This window comes from Gobio gobio (assembly GCF_949357685.1).
Source record: "Gobio gobio genome assembly, chromosome: 3".
NCBI lineage: Eukaryota > Metazoa > Chordata > Actinopteri > Cypriniformes > Gobionidae > Gobio > Gobio gobio.
In genome coordinates, this window is record NC_137099.1 from 65,201,197 (window position 1) to 65,222,871 (window position 21,675).

General features: G+C 41.2%; 2 protein-coding genes across 3 annotated transcripts; both read left to right on the forward strand.

Annotated features, from left to right (window-relative positions):
* Positions 1–133: 133 nt before the first annotated feature.
* On the forward strand, positions 134–12,267 carry LOC307124329 (polymeric immunoglobulin receptor). The gene is made up of 10 exons (XM_079813424.1): positions 134–555; positions 662–976; positions 1,054–1,365; positions 1,475–1,789; positions 1,867–2,169; positions 5,208–5,525; positions 5,603–5,878; positions 6,416–6,517; positions 7,158–7,201; positions 7,689–12,267. The coding sequence occupies exons 1-10, from the start codon at positions 219–221 to the stop codon at positions 7,983–7,985; spliced, it is 2,619 nt and encodes an 872-aa protein (XP_079669550.1). The 5' UTR covers positions 134–218; the 3' UTR covers positions 7,986–12,267.
* A 270-nt stretch (positions 12,268–12,537) lies between these two features.
* LOC307123027 (polymeric immunoglobulin receptor-like) lies at positions 12,538–17,021 on the forward strand. Of its 2 annotated transcripts, XR_013816120.1 has the most exons (7): positions 12,538–12,737; positions 12,912–13,211; positions 13,345–13,668; positions 13,777–13,800; positions 14,490–15,366; positions 16,149–16,198; positions 16,426–17,021. XR_013816120.1 is itself a non-coding variant. In XM_079811398.1 (5 exons), exons 1-5 carry the CDS (start codon positions 12,698–12,700, stop codon positions 14,537–14,539), a joined length of 738 nt encoding a protein of 245 aa, XP_079667524.1. In that variant the 5' UTR covers positions 12,596–12,697; the 3' UTR covers positions 14,540–16,198. The 2 variants fall into 2 exon arrangements, 1 of the variants encoding a protein (XP_079667524.1); XM_079811398.1 differs by lacking the exon at positions 16,426–17,021 and having other exon boundaries at positions 12,596–12,737; positions 14,490–16,198.
* Positions 17,022–21,675: the final 4,654 nt, after the last annotated feature.

Consider the following 21,675-nt stretch of genomic DNA (forward strand, 5'->3'; position numbering starts at 1 on the left):
CAGTGTAGTAAAAGACTGTGAAAATTACAGCTGTGACACCAGATGATGGAGGAGTTTATTTATGTGGAGTTTGGATCAAAGAACAATCATACAGTTACTCCATTATTAATACTGATTATTTGCATATAATGAGTGAGTAGAACAAATAATCAATTTCTTATTGTTTTCTTGTTTCGTATTTTCATGTAGTTCTCCCAGTTTACAAATAAAAACTTTGAATGTTGACAGATTCGTGTTGCGGAGCGTCAAAGACAGTGATAGTAAATAGTGGAGAAACTGCGGCTTTCAGCTGTGAATATTCATGGACTCTTAGGAATGATGGAAAAACAATATTCAAAACAAGAAATGACATCATTGATGAAGTGATCTCCACTACTAAATCACAGGATCAGAAAGAAAGATTCAGTGTTTCTGATGACTGGCATAAAAATCTCTTCACTGTGAGAATTACAGCTGTGACACCAGATGATGGAGGAGTTTATTTATGTGGAGTTCGGATCTACGGACACTGGTACAGTTACTCCATTATTAAAACTGTTCATCTACACATCATGAGTGAGTAGATCAAACTCAATCAAGTCCGGTATAAACGTTTTTTGAGGTCTTTGTTCATGAAGAATTAATTAGGTATGATGCTGTATTGATGCTCTGTGATTGACAGCTAAAGTGGGCGTGTCTAGAGTGACTGGCCACTCAGGAGGTCGTATAATGATCAAGTGTGAACATCCTCAATACAAAACCAGGCCAAAATACATCTGTAAAGAGTCATATGGATGTTCAGAGAGGAAGAATCCAGGAGTTCAGGATGAATGGATGGAGAATGGAGATGTTTCTTTATATGACGACACCAGAGCAGGAGTCTTGATGGTGTTTTTTAGAGAGCTGAAAGCTGCAGATGCAGGAACATACAGGTGTGGAGTGATTGTGTCTCACTATACTGAGAGCTTCACTGAACTTCAGCTGCACATCACACACGGTGAGGAACCCAAAATACTTTATCTCACATGTTTGAATCTGAACTGATTTTAATGTAATTTTCATCTTGGTTTACAGGTGCAACATATCCAAAGAGTGTGACTGAATCTGCTCATGTTGGTGAAGAAGTCAACATCACCTGTCAGATCCCAGAGGAACATAAAGTTCATTTCTGCAAAGAGGATGATAATCACATCTGCCAAACCATCAGCACATCTACAGTGACACAAATGAGTGGTTCATCTGAGAGAAATGAAGAGAGAGTTTTTACAGTGAGCATCAGTAATGTGAGCGTGAGAGATGCTGGAGTTTACTGGTGTGGAGCAGAAACCAGAGACACATATTTGACTTTCATCTCCCTGACCACCAAAATTCAGCTCAACCTCACCAGTGAGTGAATTCAGATTTATTAGAAATAATGTAGCCATCAAACTATTCTGTAGAATTACAGTGATATAGATGTTGAGTTAATGAGGTGAATAAAATATCTGATTGACAGCTAAAGTGGGCGTGTCTAGAGTGACTGGCCACTCAGGAGGTCGTATGATGATCAAGTGTGAACATCCTCAATACAAAACCAGGCCAAAATACATCTGTAAAGAGTCAGATGGATGTTCAGAGAGGAAGAATCCAGGAGTTTGGGATGAATGGATGGAGAATGGAGATGTTTCTTTATATGACGACACCAGAGCAGGAGTCTTGATGGTGTTTTTTAGAGAGCTGAAAGCTGCAGATGCAGGAACATACAGGTGTGGAGTGAATGTGTCTCACTATACTGAGAGCTTCACTGAACTTCAGCTGAACGTCACACACGGTGAGGAACCACAATACTTTAGCTCACATGTATGAAATATCAGTTCTGATTTTTACGTAATTTCTCTTGGTTTACAGATGCAACATTTTTGACTGAATCTGCTCATCTTGGTGATGAAGTCAACATCACCTGTCGGATCCCAGAGGAACATAAAGTTTATTTCTGCAAAGAGGATGATAATCACATCTGCCAAACCATCAGCACATCTACAGTGACACAAATGAGTGGTTCATCTGAGAGAAATGAAGAGAGAGTTTTTACAGTGAGCATCAGTAATGTGAGTGTGAGAGATGCTGGAGTTTACTGGTGTGGAGCAGAAACCAGAGACACATATTTGACTTTCATCTCCCAGACCACCAAAATTCAGCTCAACCTCATCAGTGAGTGAATTCAGAGCATTTCATTGTATTGACTAACAGTAGTGGTGTCAACAATAATCGATTCAGCAATGCATCGCAATGCGGGGCATGCACGATTCAGCATCGATGCGGCAAAGTGCCATAATCGATTATGTCACCGTTTATTTTCTGGCCTTGAGTTGGACAATAAAGTTGTGAAGTTTCAATTACTTCCAGGGTCATAACAACAACAATCAAGATGGCTGAGGCGGAGGGAGATGACAGCGATAGACGGGTGATTAAAAACGCACCCAAAGCTTGGAAAGCGGACATCTGGGCACATTTCGGATTCTGACGCCGGCTTCACACCGCACGCGTTAGCAGGGCAGGAGCGCGGTGGGTATGGAGAGCGGGAGCCCACGCCCCCATTGTGGATTCACACTGGCAGCATTTGTCTCGCGCAGATATCGCAAATACAGACAAATATTGAACATTATGTCACATTTTCCGGTCTTCTCCTCCGAGCCCCGTCTGTCTCGTGCTTTGATTTATGATGGGCAGCATATGCTGTGATTGTGAAACACACGGGGCACTTCACTACATGATTTCATGGTGAAATTTGTTATTTTCCATGTTAATCTGGTCAGTTTTGATCAAGAACAATCCACTGTGGCTTTAAATCAGCGTGAGCAGCGCGGCAAAAATAGACTCGGCGCCGAAACGATCGCGGCACTGCTGCTCCTGCTCCTGCTCCTGCGATGCGCTGAGCTGCCGTGCCGCCTCTGCGTGCGATGTGAATGCTCTAATCTGTTAACATGGGCGCCGGAAAAAATATGCGCTGCTTACGCCCTGCTAACGCGCCTGCCAGACTAAAATCAAGCACGAGAATTGACGAGTCGCTAGTGTCAACGTTACTGTGTGTGTTGCACTGAATATTTTTATTGCTGGGTGCCTGGGTGGTGGTTGTTGTTACAATAGTGTGACTGTAATTACGGATTAATATTTGCACTGGAGTTCATGAAGTGCCCTGTCTTAGAGCTTTTTACTGAGTGTAAAAAAAAACACTTATGTTCACTGCTGGAAAAAGTTGGCTTAGTTGGTTATTATTGCTCTATATCATTTCAAATGGTTCTAAAGCAGAGAGAAGAGAAACATTTCTCATTCAAAGCACTGAAAGCAGTGATTTATGTTTTCTTTTTCAGGTTTGAAAATGCCATATCCAAAACCCTGTACCATTCAATTTTATTTTATTTAATGACATTTATGTCAAAGATATAGGAGAATGATAATACACACATAGCAGCCAATACAATCTGTTGTTCAATATCTGACTGCTTGTATTGCCTCATGACTGATTAAAAATTTGCCTTGTTGTGTGCAGTAGAATTTTGATGCATCGCAATGCATCGTAGAATCGAATTGAATCGAATCGTTACCTGGTGAATCGTAATCGAATCGAATTGTGAGGGCAGTGCCAATGCACACCCCTAACTAACAGTGGCACGCCATGATGTAACCATCTGGTAGAAAACAGAGCTTCTGATAAAGCCTGAAGCAAGTTGATCACGGAAATGCAGGGAGTATGGCAGGGCGACGCAGCGTCTCGTTGCCTCTTCAGGGAACTAAGGTTACATACATACCTAGATGTTCCCTTTCAAGGGAACTCCCGCTGCCTCATCGCCGTGGGAACGCAATACCCACATCTCCATATGAGAAAGTGCCCATCTGTGTGAAATCCTGGTGCCCCTGGAGTGGAGCCAAGGTCAAGTTCATAGAAATTCACGGATGTGTGTGGCGAGGACCGGCCTGCCGCATCACAAACATCCTGGAGGGAAACTCCTGACAGTAATGCTTTGGAAGGAGCAATACTCCTAGTTTTTTTTTTTTTTTTTTTTTTTTTTTTTTTCATGGCATCCTTCTGTCTCTAGAGACAATGGAGTCTGCACCTGAGTATTTATTTAAAAGAGTGGCTCATACAGCCAAGGGTGAAGGCTGACCGGCCGACTCATAAGCAAGTGAGATGGCCTCAACCACCTTCTTGCTCATCCTCTGCTTAGATGCAGGGTACCCTTTCCTAGGTGATCCAAAGCAAATGAACAGTTGTTCAGACTTTCTCCACAGAGCTCTGTGGACATAAGCATCTAAGGCCATTACAGGGCAGTGCAGATTCAGTATCTTCTGGTCTGATGTCCGGAAAAAGGAAGACAGAAGGCCTGCAGTATAATTGGTCTTACAATATTAGTATGAACCTTGAGAATATAGCCTAACCTAGGGTGAAGGAAGACCTTAACTATGCTATGCGCAAATTCCAAGCACGAGGGTGAAACCAAGAGACTCTAATTCTTTGAGAAACGAATTGCACACAGAAAGATAGTTTTTAGTGAGAGAAACTTCTCAGGAACTTCTTCCATAGGGTTCCGAAGGGAGCCTCCGTCGGCACCCTCATGGGAACTGCAAGTCTCAGCCTCAAAGTTCCACAAAGGAGCCCTGCAGGGAGTCTGACCAGTTGCGTCCGTTCCTGTGGGTGTTCTTGTGGAGTACGATGGCATGAAGTGGAGCCCCCCTCATACTCCCACCACTGAGGGTGGGTTGAGCCTTGCCATACACTTATTTAAGGAACTGGAACTTATTCCCAAAAGTCTCCCATATACACTAGTCCCGCTAAGCTCCAAGGCCCCATCGTCATTGATGGAGCCCAGCCTCCATCTCCCAGCTCCTCTGCCTAAAGCATCCAGTTACTCTACCCCTTCCCTGGCTATCTTCTGTCCCTCTGCTCATCGTTTGTTGACTCCCCTCTGAGGCTCCAATCTGCCTCTGGCCTAATATTTCCAGCTCAATCTTGGTGCGTGGATGCCCTGGCTACGCCTTGGGCCACCCAGCCTATTACGCCACCTAGGCCTGTGGACCACTCGGCTCCACCTTGGCTCCTCGCTCCTTTTGGCGTCACCTTGGACTGTTGTTCTTACCGTACTGTTCATCACCTCGGCCTCCAGGCATTTTCAGCTTATATGAACTGTTTTCTATTGTAATTCCGTCGATTCAGAATCATGTGTTAAATGTCTTTGTTTGTGTGTTTGCAGTGTCTCCAGTAGTGAGACGTGAAGGAGAATCTGCTGAGATCATCTGCCCTTATGATTCAATCTATAAATCAAAGTCAAAGTCTCTCTGTAAGGGGAAGTGCTCCACTAGAGATAGAAATACTCTCAAGGAGACTGTGAGAGAAGAGAAAGAGACCAAGACTGGCAGATTGACTCTGAATAATGACTTCGCTGTAAGTGTCTTCACTGGGACCATCACTGGACTGACAGCAGAGGATGCTGGGAAATACTGGTGTGCAGTGACATTAGAGAGAGACGTGAATTATCTTTACACTCATCTGATCATCATCATGAACGAGGGTGAGGAAGGTTTATTCATCTGAATATGCCAAACTATGGCTGTGAATTGATGTTCTTATATTTCTCATCATTTCCAGAGCTGAACTTGACTAAGTATGAAGGAGACGACATGTCAATCCAGTGCAAACATCAGGATGGACATCAGAAATGCTTCTGCAAAGCACATGAACCCTCCATGTGTGTGAAGGATGGAGTTTCACTGGAGACGATCAGAGATGATCGATTGTCTTTCAGTGGTGAAGCATCTACTGGAGTCTTTACTGTAAACATCACTGATCTGAGAGAAGAGGATTCTGGGATATACTGGTGTGGATCTCACATCCTCACTAAAGTCAATCTCGGAGTCAAGAAGAGTAAGTATTTCCTTAATTTTCAATGTCAATTTTTATGCTTCTAATTATAATTGATTTTAGTTTTTTAAACTATTTTAAACTAAACGCCATAAACGACAAATTTAAAAGCAATATCTATATTGTATTTAAACCCTCCAAAAATCGCCCCCCTTTTATAGTCTTGTCGTGAAAATAATCAAAATAATTTTTTGTGATAATCAGCATTATGCCACAAATTCTGGTGAACATTAAAACTGCAAATGTGGTGCAACCTGAACTAGACTGGGTCTATTTTAAGGTGATTAGCATCAGTAATGATACATATTTTGAGAATACATTTAGAGATTAAAGGGTTGAGCAAAAGGTTGGTGGTTTGTGATTTCCTATCATGTTATGAAAGCAGAAGTGAGAGAACTGAACAGCCACAAATAGATTTGAGGAAATTCACAGATGCAAATGATATTACATTACATCAAAACTAAAGCTAAACAATATATTATACTGTTTATGAAAATTTGGTTTAGAGATTAAACTCATTACCGTCTGATTGTTCTCTAGATTTTTCTGACAGAATCATCATCTCTTGCGTTTGTGTGTCTCTACTGCTGATGGCAGTGTCAGTCCTGTTATTATACAAATTAAGATACATCAAGACACGAGGTGAGGATCAAACACACGCAAACACACATGATTTAATGGTCTGCTGGTCTTGTGTGACGTGCTACTGTTTCACTGTACGATTCTAAATTCAGATAACATTCGCAGTCTAAGCCAGTTGTCATCTGATTTCATGGAAAATGTATCTGTAACTTTTTAGATGACTTTTTTTCCTGGCCTTATTCTTGAAGACACTCCAATACTGCATGTTTTGAGACACCCATGTCCAAATTGACAAAGACGACTCATATTTTGCTTACGTTTGCCTTGTTCCCTTGTCGAGTATTGTTTCCTGTAACCCACTATTGGTGAGTTCTTTGTTCAAGTCAAGTCGGTTCGGTTCAAGTCAAGTCGGTTCGGGTCAAGTCGGTTCGGTTCAAGTCGGTTCAAGTCAAGTCATCGTTTGTTTTGATTTATAAATAAACTGCACTTGGGTTCGGAAAGCTTGCCTTCAGTGGATCACTATGTTACATCTGTTTAGAGCTGCTACATATATAATAGTTTTTTTCATTACTTGAAGAACTTTGCAACATTAACACTGTTATTTCCCTGTCTTGTACTGTGAAACTGCCTTGAAAAAGTCTGCATTGTTTAAAGTGCTTTAGAAATGACTTAACTTGACTTTACTCATGTTATTCTACAGATCAGCACCCTTCCACAGATGGGACAGAGATGAGAGGCAGAGAGGTGAGGGGCATTTAGTTTCTTGTTTATTCAACAGTTTGTTGACTGTGTTTTGCATATTTAGCAGAACTAGAACTATAGGAAATACAGAACATGTGACGGACCAGCAGCGACCCCACAGTTCAGGGCTGGAAATTAATGATAAATTGTGATAACTTGCAATGTAAACAAAAGACGAAAGTTGCAATGAAAACAAGAGTAGTGACAGATCTATTCTTCCGTATCGTGATGTACATCCGAGTGAAATTAATTATCAAAAAAGGATGGCGAGTGGAGACTTGGATGCTGAGATGTGGGCGTGGCACTCAAAAATGGAGGCGGAACTGAATGCACTTCAAGAAAGAAAATTAATAACAATAGCATGCCTTTAAAAAATAGATAGGGTGAATATTTATTTTATTATATTTGTGAATTTGTAAAATCCTCTCTCTGTGAATCTGCCTGTTATTTCCTGAACTGAATCTAGTGTAAATCTCTTGTCTGTTTTCAGGCCCCTCAGGCTGCATGCGACTATGAGAATATCAGAGACGTCAGACAGCGCTCCGTCTCGGGAACTGAGGACAATGTGTTATATTCCAATGCTAAGCTTCCTGCAGACTCTTCTGATCCACATGACATGTTGTATTCAACAGTAAAGTTACCCACAAACCCCTCTGATGAGCTTCTGTATGCGTCTGTCCGTTTCCAGAAGCACAAAGAGTCTCTCAGTGATGCTAAAGTCACTTTCAATAACGAGGAGATTTACTCTGATTACACCACGGTCAGTCACCGCACGTCACTCAACTAGTCCTGAGAGATTATTACTGTATTGCATTGCTCTTTATGGAATCTGGTCATGATTACAGGGAAATGTTAATGTGTACAGCAGAGATGGGCACTCGAGTTAGTGACTCGGACTCGAGTCGCACTCAAGTCGCATTTTATGAGACTTCAGACTTGACTAGGGACTCGACCTGAAATGACTTCAGACTTGACTCGACTTGAGAAGTTAGATGTTATAAAGTAACTGATATTGCATGCAGAGTAATGCAAAGAGTGAAAGGTAAAAACATTAATAAAATCTAACCTTTAAACCTACGTTTTACTTTTATCAATCTTTTCGCAGCTTTTCTCTAATGTGTGTCTACGAGAGAGAGATAGAAAGATGTTAATCCGTTTATTTCTTAAAGCGCATATCACAATCAGCATGCGTACAGTTTTCTATTGACAAGCAACAACTATAGAAACGTTCGGAGGTTTGACATTTTCTGATAATGTCTGTCGCCAATAACAACGCCGTATAGCAAACGTGACTGACGCCATCTTGTGTCCATTCTGCGACTGTATTGAAAATGACTACTCGTCTTGTTGCCAGGACAATTGTCTTTTCATTTTACATTTATAATGAATTATAACGTAACAGGCTGGATGTATCCCTTACATCTTAGGACATTTATTACAAACAAAACCGATGATAGAAAGGTCATATATTTTGTCCAAAAAAAAAAAGGATATTTGAATATGAATTTTTTTTTTTGTAAGACATAAAATGACTTGAGACTCGACTCCGACTCTTGACAAAAGACTCCAGACTTGACCCAGAATCCAGATGAAAGACTTGTGAACATCTCTGGTGTACAGTGTGCTTAAGTCAAACTGTATGAATGCCATTTCATTAGATACAATATTTCAAATCAAGAGCCTTTTATTGTAAAGAAAGACAGCACAGGTACAAATTACAATCAAAACAAGAAGTATTCTGTGACTTTATGCTAATTTGTGGTTAGTGGAACATGTTCACAGTAAAATTAATGAGCTACGCTTGCGGTTACTCAAAAACAGCTCATAAATGTGAAGTTAATTGTGAGGAATAACTCTAGTCCCAGATTGCAAGCAACCATTGAAATAATGTTAAATCAAATCTGCATTGAATCAACATGTTTGCACCCGCAATTAATGTTTACAAATTTTTGAAATTGAATCCAAACATCAATTGTAATGGCACTGAATCAATGTTACAATGTGATTTTGGTTCAGAAAATGAAACACAACAATTACAACTGACTCAAAGCCACACAGCCTGAAATCAACTGAAGATAAAAGAAGACATTAAATCTCTGAAGATCTCAGCAGAGGAGGATTAAACAACTCCACAAACAGCATTATCAGCTTCACACATTACTAACCAGACTGACTTTATTTCTGTCAGACGTCTACAGAAGCTCTTATTGAGAATTAACAGAGGTTTAGATGTTGATGATTTATTGCAAATGTGTGGTTACCATTATGGTGATCAATGTTTGCTTTAGTTGGGTAGTTTGACTCTTGGCATTTTATGTGCGCTTGTGGTCTTTGTAATAGTGTTTACCAAAACACATCATTTGTTGCAAAAAAATGGAAACAAAGATGGTCAGGTTTTCAGCGTCATAAAGTAGAATAATTCACTCAATTCACAAAAGTGGACATTTGTCATTAATAGATGATATTCACCAACTACTCTTGAAACAAATCAGACAATCTGAATTTTGATTACTACGGGAACACCCAGATGTCAAAGGGGCCACGCCCTTAATTGTGCAGAACTTTAAGGCTTTATATAATGTAAAAAAATTAGTTATAAAAAAATGTATCCCCCTCACAGTCGTCATGAAGGGCAAAATTAGCCGTATAGACCAAAACCACAGTTTGTCCCAGACTGTGAACATGTATTCTTCTGCTGTAGAGTCTGTCTCTAGTGGCCAGTCCATGAACTGCAGTTTAAGTCACTTCCGTATCGGCTTCAAGAGAAACTAGGGGAGGCTGCCACTTAATAGTAGAGATGCTCCGATCAGCATTTTTGGGGCCGATCACCGATTACCGATCACCAAGATCATGATCTGCCGATTGCCGATCACTGCCGATCACAGAATGGCAGAGGAATGGCAATCTTTTATCTATAATCTTGCAGAGTTTGCACCATTTGTAGAAATGAAACTAACTCTAAATTAACTGAGTCAAGATCTTGAAGAACCACCAAGTGTTTATTTTAGAAAATGAGATAACTTAAGGCTACTGTAGGCCATATTTCCCAAATAAATGTATATAATAAATGTATATAATTATGTCACCTAAATATTTGATCATGCAGTGCATTTTTGTTTTTAAAAACAATTTTTCAGGTAGGTCTAACATTAGTATTGAGGTAAGAAATACAAAAGACATTTAATAAGAAATCAAATGTAAATTAATATTGGTCTTCCCTGAATAAATTAAATTAGATTAATCCTTACACTTAAGATTGACAAAGTTAGTCATTCAAGAGCAGTGAGTGTCATAAAGGTTCATCAAACAACACTAGACAAAGAGAAACTCAGAGACAGCAGCAGTTTATTCGACAGCTGTCCCTTTAAGAGTGAACATGGTTACAGTTACATGCAGTTGCATAAAATGTTCACTCGCGAGTCACGACGGGGTTTACGTGCATACTCGTCAAGACGGTAATTTAGTACAATCATTTGTGTGTATCTGACCATTTCAGCGCAATTTGTACTCGCAAGCTTTTTGTGAGATTGTGTGTGTGTGTGTGTGTGTGTCCAGACCGTGCGTGCGAGTGCGGTTTGAACACTGGCAAGACTTAAAAATAAATGCAAATGATAAACTTTAGTGACGATGCGACACTGCCTCGATTGTGCAAAGTGGCAAATCCTGTGTCAACTGAGCAGCTCGATTTTAGTGCAGAAGCGATGCGCTGATGTGAAGCCATTTGAGCATTTTGAAAGGGAGAGAGAGAGCGCGCGCAGTTTGTGAACTTACGTCCCACAGAACGTTTTCAAATGACTGCGTAAGTTATTTAATATAGAAATATGAATTGTACCTCACCTTCAGCATTATAATTATTTTACCCGCGCTGGAAAGAGAATGAGACGGTGTCGCTGCATATCATGCCCTAGCTCTCACGGCAGGTGCGGGTTTTATGTGTCGTCAGCATGCGATCGGTTCATGAGATCGGCCTTTTTGGAGACCGCCGATCAATCATCCCAAAGCGATTATCGACCGATCGAGATACTTAATAGTATAAAACTCATGGCTCCCAGCATGCTTTGTGGCATAACCACAAAGTCACATAAAAAGCCAAGTGTCAAACTAAAGGAAACACTGATCACCATAATGACGACCACATATTTTCAATAAAACATCAACATCTAAACCTCTGTTAATTCTCAATAAGGGCTTCTGCTGAGATCTTGAGAGATTTATTGACTTATCTCCAGTTGAGTTCAGGCTGTGTGGCTTTAAGTCAGTTGTAGTTGTTGAAGCAACATCACATTGAAACATTGATTCAATTCCATTACCATTGATTTTTGGATTACATTTTTTCAACATTAATTGCGGGTTTAAAAGTGATGTTGATTCAATGCGGTTAACACTGACACATTAACATTGATTTAACATTATTTTGATGGTGGTTTGCTATCTGGGGTAGCATTTGTTTGCATGTAACACACTTGATATGCACTCTGTGTTTGCTGTCTGACATTTATCGGTGTGACAAAATGACTTCATTATAAATGACAGATAATAGAAACTGTAGACAAATGAAATAAAAACAAAAGCATAACACCTGCTAGAAAACAACCCGACAGGACACTTGTTTACACCACAGCAGGGTTGTTAGGTGGTTTTCACATACAAAATCATTTAGAAACGGAGAAAAAGGAACCACTTACAGATATGTTTTCATTGTGAATTTTACTTACTGCAACTGTTTATTTATATTTTCTAACTGCACTGTGCATGTTTAGACATGCCTCATCTGGAGCAGAAGGGCCTTAGATGCCATATCAGTTATGAGACTGGGATATTAATGCATGCTGAATGAATCATGCTCCGTGTTCATATCATGTCTGTGTTATAAAGTTCATCGTCTGCATGTGTGTTTGTTTTATAAAGCTCTCAGTTTATCAGGTGTTTTATATTCAAAGTGATCACAGGGACACTAACCCGCAGAATCACCTTTAACTGGTCATCGTTTGACTTATTTGGTTTATATACTGCACTTGTTCTCTTCTGTTTAAACATTAAACGTGCCATTTTGAACATTTTGAACAATCTCCAGTTTTCTGGTTTGACAATTATTTATTGGGTAATAGTCAGTGAGTACATCCTGAATTAAGAAAAAAAGCTTCAAATACTGATATCAAGCCACATTTGGATGCAAGTGTTTTTTAGACTATATCTGTAAATGTGTGCTAATGTGTGTGGCAGAAGCTTCAAACCTGCACATAAGACAAAAGAACAGAAAGTTGGCCATGGGTTTAACTTTCTGTGCGTCAGTGACAGCAGGAATATTTCATCACATTGAGTCAGAAGAATTTAGCAAGGAGGAAAAGGAAGAGGTGGAGCTGTTTGTTTTATAAAACAAACTCTTTAGGAGCTCAAGATAAAATCAGACTCAACAGAAGAACTGACAGTGTCTCTGACTGCTGAACACAATACAAGCGGATCCACGGGGTCAAGTTCACAGTTTTATCAATCGTGATTATGAAGACCTTCCTCTTCTTCACTCTCTTCCTGATTAAAGGTCAGACGTTGTTTTAATTACAATATCACAACCTGTATTTGCTCAACTGATGCTGAATCACAAGCATTGTTGTGTGTGCTATTATGTGTTTGATCTGTTTTAATTTGTGCATTTCTTTCTGAGATTGTTTTGAATGTAAGGCTCTTAAAAGAGGAACTGAATTTTGAATGACAGGTCCCATGGGTGATGCTGCTGATGTCGTGACTGGAGGAAGTGTCATCATCAAATGTATATATCATCCTAAAAATGTGCAAACTAGAGAAAGTGCAAAAAGCTTCTGCAAAGTGTCTGGCAGTGAATGTACAACCATGACAGAAGTAAAGGATGATTTATGGATCCCAGAAGAGAGATTCTCTATGACTGAGGATAAATCTCTGGGCTTTATTAATGTGCTCATTAGAAACCTGACCATAAACGACAGCGGAAAATATAAGTGTAAAGGGATTCAGGAGGTGAATTTGAATGTGAAACAAGGTGAGAATGAATATTTACCACATTACTCGCTTGCTCTGTCAGGCCTTTTGTGTTTATCCCCTTATGTTTATTCCTGAGATGTAATTTTACAGCATTTGTTACACTTTTTAAATTGAGATCCTCTTGTTTTCAGAGCTGTGTTGCGGTAGATCAGAGGAACTGACTGCTCATGTATTAACTACTGCTGTCATCCACTGCAAATATCCAGAGGGATACAAAGATCAACCCAAGCAACTGTTCAAAGTGCAGAATGGATCATTAGAGGTTATTATTGGTGTATTTGGAAGTTCGATCACCGAAGGGAGATTTTCTCTGAATGTAAACGAACAGGAACATTTCTTCACTGTGACTATTACTGATGTGAGTAGACATGATGCCGGGGTGTATTTCTGTGGAATAGCCCCCATTAACCAGATCTACACTCCCCTTTTCACAGAGATCCGACTTCATGTTTCAGGTGAGGAACAGTTACAAATTAGACATTAAATGTGTTTTAATGTCAATTAAACAATGTCATTGTGATGCCTGATCTCTCTTCTGTATATGGGCGGCAATGGAACATCAGGAAAAGATGCTTCAGTCCAGTCTGGTGAGTTCTTTAACATAAATATCACTGAATAATTCTGCATTTGGATTAATGACAATGTAGAACATCAAAATTGAAGTGATAATGCTGGTTGACCAGACGCAACATCCTGGATGGAAATGCATTGCATATGTGAACCTGGACCACAAAACCAGTCATAAGGGTACATTTTTTTGAAATAGAGATTTATACATCATCTTGATTTATACATTATACATTCCGTTGATGTATGGTTTGTTAGGATATGATAATATTTGGCCGAGATGCAACTATTTGAAAATCTGGAATCTGAGGGTGCAAAAATATATAAATATTGAGAAAATCTCCTTTAAAGTTGTCCAAATGAAGTCCTTAGCTATGCATATTACTACTAATAATACATTTCATATATATTTACGGTAGGAAATTTACAAAATATCTTCATGGAACATGATCTAATATCCTAAAGATTTTTGGCATAAAAGAAAAGATCATTTTGACCCAAACAATGTATTGTTGGCTATTGCCACAAATATACCCGTGAGATTCATGACTGATTTTGTGCTCCAGGGTCACATATCATATACTGTAAATGGCTCTTTGTACGGCTTAAGTCTGATTAGTGGCGGCTGGTCATCATCATGATGGAATGAATAATGACTAAAATACATATTCATTTTATTTCTTTACCATTTTTTTGTGATTTTTTGTAGGTGTCTCCTCTGGTCGAGGATGTTTTCCTAACATTCGCCGTCCTCCATAACACTGTATATCGGACCACACCGCCCATCTCGAGCCGGAACCAGCGCTACTCTTGTATCTCATGCTGCCTTAATGTGCTATTATCGATGTGCTTAATCTGAATTATCGTAAACATGAGTTTCCTAGTCAGAAATTGGATATGAATGCCCTACCAAGTCGTATTTACCACTGGGAAACTCTGAGATAATTTTGATACCCAAGTGTTTGAGTTGTGCGTGAGATAAACTTTAAACATGGCGGAGAGGAGAACGATTGCTGCTGCATGAGACTGCTATTCTTGATTAGTTTCTCCCACAACAACTTCATTGCCTCGTCTTGATGTTAAAGTAGTGCATATACACACATATGAATGTTAGCAATATTTGGTAAAAGTGATTCCATCAGAGTTTATGTGCATGTCTTCTTGTGGGATGAGAAATGTAACCCTCTCAATTGAGTGCATGTTTTTTATGCTAAAATGTATGTATGTTCATCTTGCCATTTCCATCCAGTGTTTTTTTTATACGTAATATCCCAAAATGTGCATAAAAATAGAAATGGAAAAAAAAACAAAAAAAAACAGCTACTGTCAATTTGAACAGGAAGTAAGAATTCTGCCAAGCAGTTTTCATAGTAACATGAATTTCAGTAATCTTCATATGCCTCTTATTATTCAGTTTCTATTCTGGATGTTGTTTTTTTATATTTTCTTTATTTTTACTGTATGTCAGACAGTGTTTCGCTCTTGTGTTTCATTTGTGATCATGGTCACTGTGGAGGCTTTGGTTTTACTCCTGATAGCAGTTCCACTGGTTATAGTGGCTTTGAGGAAGAAAAACAAGACTGATGGTAATATTTTTTCACATTCCTTTTCTCTAATGTTTCAGCATTTTGAGCATACAACAATACACTGAAGATTAAAGGAATAGTTCACCCAAAAATGAAAATTAGCCCATGATTTACTCTCCCTCAAGTCATCCTCGGTGTGTATGACATTCTTCTTTCAGACGAATACAATCAGAGATATATTAAAAATATCCTGGCTCTTCCAAGCTTTGTAATGGCCATCCATTAAAAAAGTACTCCACTGGGGGGGTTAATAAAGGCCTTCTGAAGCAAATTGAGCGAGTTTTGTAAGAAAAATATCCATATTTTTCACGTTATGAAGTAAAATATCTAGCTTCTTGGGGACTGCCTTCGGTATTCAATTTATGAAGAAAGTGTAACGCCTCTCGAAGTTCAAAACGCTTACGCTACGTCTGATGACATCGTCCCGCCAGTTAAACTTTTTCTTTCAAATCCCCAACGGTTCAATTCGGAAGGCCTTTATTAACACCCCGGAGCCATGAGGAATAGTTTTTTAATCAATACATGCACTTTTATGGGCTTAAAATTTTGGGCTGCCATTCACTGCCATTATAAAGCTCGAAAAAGCCAGGATTTTTTCATATAACTCTGATTGTGTTCATCTGAAAGAAAACTTGAGGGGGAGTAAGCCATGGCCTAATTCTCATTTTTGCGTGAACTATCCCTTACATTGGGTTTGGGATGACACGTTTGAGAATCTGAATTAAATTATAATGAGTAAAGCAATAATCTGAGTAAGACTGTACTGTTGATCTGTTGCTCAGGTCTGCTGTCGTCCACCATTATAGTGTTTAATCCAGTGATTTATGAACGGGTGAGTCTGTTTTGTATTTTTCTGTTTCTTGCATAAACAGATTCCCTGAAACACAACCTGAGTTTTATTTCTTGCTTGACACTGATGATGTTGAAACAGTATTTTCAATACTTTGATATTTGAATCTCCAGCAGCTAGATTCTCAAAAATAGATGTCTCCCCTCATTGAAATCGGGGTCTGTTAACTAACTAATTAACTAACTAACTCTTGTTTCCTGTGTTTATAGATCAAAGACACTGGACGTCACTGTAATCTAGAGGACAAGGACACAGAAACAACTGTGGTTTACAGCTGTGTTTCCACAACCAACACCACAACACAAATGAGTTCCTTTTAAATAATATAATATAATATACATTCACAAGCATATTAAGAACCAAAAGAAATCCTCTTCGTCCTTCTCATAATTTACATTGTATCATTTTCAAGCTCGTTTTGTCTTTTCTACTCACAGTTTAGAAATACCAGGTTGATCTAGCTTGATTATTTAGTCTTTTTTATTGTTATTTTCAGTACTGTAGCAGTGTTATACCGTATTGTTCTGAATGTAACATGTATACAAAGTATACTGTTAAATACATGTATTACTTGTGAGAATTCACACAAAATAGTTCATTCTCATGTACCTGATGTGGCTGTGTGATCGAAGTGAGTGCTTTCCCCTTTATTTGTTGTGTCAACATAATTTCCTGTTCTGTCTCCTCCGCTTCCCTTTTTAGCATTCTTAATGCATTGAAGAGTGAAAACAAGGGCAATTCACTCTCTAAGAGGCTGATTATTTGTGTTTATATCAGGGAGGAATAAAAGATCAGTGAAACTGCTGCCTGCTGTCCCGTGTATAACTACACAAAACACAACACAGACAACAGACCAGTTACACTTGGTGCCGTGACCCGGATGGGAGTGAGGTTTAGGGGGGTGAGTGAAACGGACATAGGCCAGTAAGAGCTGTGGGTGTAAACCTCACTCCCCTGATCTCAAGAGGCGCTCTAGTGACTGACGCTAGAGACTGTGATCTTTAGCATCCTTGTTAGAGCGCCCGTCTCCCATGCAGACGGGCCTGAGTTCACGTCCCGCTTAGAGGTGCGAACCAGAGGGTCTACACAAATATAAGACAATAGTTTTTTCTTGGAAATACATCTGAAAAAATTAAGTTGCCTTATATTTGTGGTCTAAACTTTTACATGTCAATAATACACCCACAATAATAGGGAGCACCAAATACGTGTAAAACGAGTGTTCCCACCAGGACTGATAAACACAGAGGAGTCATCAAACAACTTTCATTAAGCAGCCAAGAAATACAGTGTGTTCAGCATACTTTAAAGTAAAATTTGCTTGACCGATGCTGGAGCCAGCAGGAGAGCAGGTTGGCTGTCGTGAGCGGCTGAAACGGAGGGCTCCTGAGTGCCCTCGGGACAATGGACAGGTCCCAGAGACGGACTGTGTTGGGGCAGATTTAACCTCTTGGCCTCCATGAGAAATCTGACCATCAGGTCATGTTTCCCAATTGACTGGCCAGCTATAGGGGTGTGGTACACCACAATAGCTGCTGTGTAAAATTTGAGCACGGAGTGCGTCCACCATCCAAAAACTCCTGTAGAAAAAGAGAGAATGGAAGCGATCTCACAAGAAACGGGGGCTATAAAGATTGAAGATTACACTTTTGTCCCTAGGCAAATTTGCCTTGGACATACAGGCTGCCACATAAAAATACATACAATTATAGTGCATTAACAAACACAGAAACAAGTGCAGGCATAAGTGCATGCAGTACCTACAACACAGCCCCTCATTTTACACCCACCTGAATTTTGGAGATTCACTGATAAATGGATGAAAGAGTTTTTATACCTATTGAGGTATCATTTCCTGTATTTGATTGGAACCCTAGCGTCTGCCTGATGGGAGCAGTTCGTACTCTGAGTGCAGGACATGGTGAAGGGTCCACTATAATTTTTTCCTAGCCTGTTTTACTATGGTCTTCTCAAAGAGAATTTGGAGGGAGGGATGCTCCCTCTGTCATGATCCTGGCTCTTCTCGCTTTCTCCCTCTGCTGGTCATTCTTAGACTCACGCCCTTCCTCCAGGCACACACACGCATACACTCACTTGGATTCACCTGCCCCTCATTACCTGTTGCCATCACGCTCATTCTTTCCACACCTGTTCCCCTTTTTCTCCTGATTGGTTTCTCTACTTCTAGTCCTTGTTGATCCTTTGTTCTCTGCCAGATTATTAACTCTGTTTACAGATGTGTCAGAGCCTTTTTTCACCTTCCCCTGTCTTGTCCCGTCTGGTCTACTAGACCTTTAAATCTACGAGACCTGTTCATTTGTTTTTGCTTAGTTTGTGCTCTGCCCAGATCGCCTGCCGCTGATTACTACCATCGGAACTTTTGAGTACTCCTCACAACAGCCGCCTGCTCATCACCGCCGCTTTGCATCTACGGACCAGTCTGCCTATCCGGGTCTACAGCATCTTGAGTTTGTTATTTGATGAAAGACTTTCTTCTTTTTTCATCGGCTTCAGCGGCCGTTTCCTTATTTTCAAATTAAAAGACTTATTTACCTGCTTTCGCCTTTGGGTCCTCTCTCTCATCCATAACAGAATAATCTGGCCATAATGGACCCAGCGAAGGAGAACCCTTTTCTGACTGCCCTCAAGATGCAGGGTGTCATGCTGGTCAAGTACGAGGTGGAGTTGAATGCCGCCCGTCACGCCGTTGAGACATTGGCCGTCCAGGTGACTGATCTTTCCATCCAGCTGAATCGTTCCCGTGCTGAAGCGGCTTCTTCAAGACCTCTCGACGCACACAAACCCAGAGTTAATAATCCGCCCTGCTATGCTGGTGAGCCCACCGAGTGCCGTCCTTTCCTGACTCAATGTAAAGTTGTGTTCTCGCTACAGCCCCTGACTTATGCCAAGGATCGCTCCCAGATCGCTTTCGTGGTCTCGCTCCTGACGGGACGTGCACGGGAGTGGGGAACGGCTGAGTGGAATTCTGAGGCTGCGTGTCTGGGTCAGTACACTCTCTTCAAGGAGGAGATGCTTCGAGTGTTTGACCGCTCTGCCTATGGTGCTGAAGCCTCGCGCCTTCTTTCTACCCTCCACCAGGGGAAGAGGTCAGTCACGTATTTCTCAATTGAGTTTCGCACGCTGGCTACCTCTTGTGACTGGAACGAACCTGCACTAGTCGCTCGTTTTCTGGAGGGGTTAGGTGCGGACATCAAGGTCGAGGTACTTTCCCGGGAGACTCCGACCCGCCTTGACACTTTGATCAACCTGGCTATCCGCGTGGAGAGGCGTTTTGACTCGCGCCGCCGTGCTCATAACCTGGAGAGATCCCTCCTCTCCGCTCTGTCACCCACAACCTCTCTTTCCAACTTGTTCCCACTCTGAGCCCATGCAGCTGGGGGGTATTTGCATCGCCTCCGCTGAGCGTTAGCGGTGTATCACGAGTCGCCTGTGCTTGTACTGCGGAGCGGCGGATCACTTCGTCTCATCATGTCAAGTAAAAGCCAGAGCTCACCAGTAGAGAGAGGGATACTGGTGAGCGCTTCGGTTCAAGCCCCTCCTATGCGTTCACGCACTACTTTCCCTGTCAACCTCCGCTGGACTGGTTCGCTGTCTCATGTCAAGTCTTGATCGACTCAGGAGCGGAGGGAAGTTTCATTGACGAGGCCTGGGCTCTTGACCAGGGCATCCCTCTCACAGACCTTAAGGAGGCTACTCCTGTTTTTGCCCTAGATGGTAGCGTTCTTGCCAATGTTTGCCGTGCTACCATTCTGGTGAGTTTCACCGTCTCTGGCAATCATTGAGAGACTATTTATTTTTTTATTTTTCATTCTCCCTTTACCCCCGTGGTTTTGGGCCATCCCTGGCTCGTTGACCACAGCCCTCAGATAGACTGGTGCAGAGGAACTATCCTCTCTTGGAATTTGTCGTGTCATGTTAAATTTTTAGTGCCTGCTGTTCCCCCTGTGTCTTCTGTTGCTGTGTTTCAGGAGGAGCCGGGTGATTTGTCGGGGGTGCCAGAGGAGTATCACGATTTGCGGGCGGTTTTCCGTCGTTTCTTGGGCATCTTCTCTCCCTCCTCATTGACCTTATGACTGCTGTATCGATCTCCTTCCCGAGATCACTCCCCCTCACGGGAGGCTTTATTCCCTGTCGGAGCGCAAGGCGCTTGAGAATTACCTTTCCGAGTCATTGAACGCGGGTACCATAGTTCCGTCCTCCTCTCCTGCTGGTGCGGAGTTCTTCTTTGTGAAGAAGAAGGATGGGTCCTTGCATAGATTATAGAGGGTTGAACGAAATAACTGTGAAGAATCGCTATCCCCTTCCACTTATGTCGTCGGCTTTTGAAATCTTGCAAGGAGCTAAGGTCTTCACAAAGTTGGATCTTCGCAACGCCTATCATTTAATTCGTATCAGGGAGGGGGATGAGTGGAAGACGGCGTTTAACACGCCCTTAGGGCACTTTGAATATCGCGTGCTTCCTTTCGGATTGGTCAACGCACCTGCTGTTTTTCAGGCTTTGGTCAATGACGTTTTACGAGACATGGAAAACATTTTCGTTTTCGTGTACCTCGATGACATTTTGATTTTCTCTCCCTCTCTCCAGGTGCATATCCAGCACGTTCGGCGCGTTCTACAACGCCTGTTGGAGAATCGTTTGTTTGTAAAGGCTGAGAAGTGCACTTTCCATGCTCAGTCGGTTACGTTCTTGGGCTCGGTCATTTCGGCGGAGGGGATCAGCATGGATTCTTCCAAGGTCCGTGCTGTCACAGAGTGGCCCATTACAGAGACCCGCGTCGCGCTCCAACGTTATCTAGGATTCGCAAACTTTTATCAGCACTTTATACATAACTTCAGTCAGGTTTGCGGCCCCACTAACTGTGCTCACGTCTATCAAGACCCGTTTTTATGACGGCATTTAAATGACATTAATAACCGAGCGCACAACTGATGCTTGCTCGTGCAGGAAATCACTCCAGCGAGAGAATAACAGATCTACATGCGAGGTAACACCAGCCCACGAGCTCCTTTTAAACCCAAGCGTGCGCATGACATCTCCTTTGCGCGCAAATCAAGCCCTTGCGAACTTGGACAGAACTCGCAGCACGCGCGTCATCATTCCCCACACTCACGCTTGAGCTTTTATTTTGCTCGCGCAAAAACTTTTTATTTTTGTCAGTCGTGGGGCGGGACTTTACTTATTTCATTGTAACCGGAAATGTCATTGGTCAATCCCGTTTTTCCGGAAGTCAGTTGTGAATGGACGCCTTTTGTAAAACATGCAAAAGACATGCTTCATTGACGGACCAGATGCAAGAGAGTTAAACTTTATTTACTGACTGATTGCATTATTAATATAATATGTCCTTAGATACTATATTAACTTTATTTATTATTTTTATGGAGCTGTAGCTACTGGGGAAAATGAGAATACATATTGCTGTAGTTCACCGCTACAT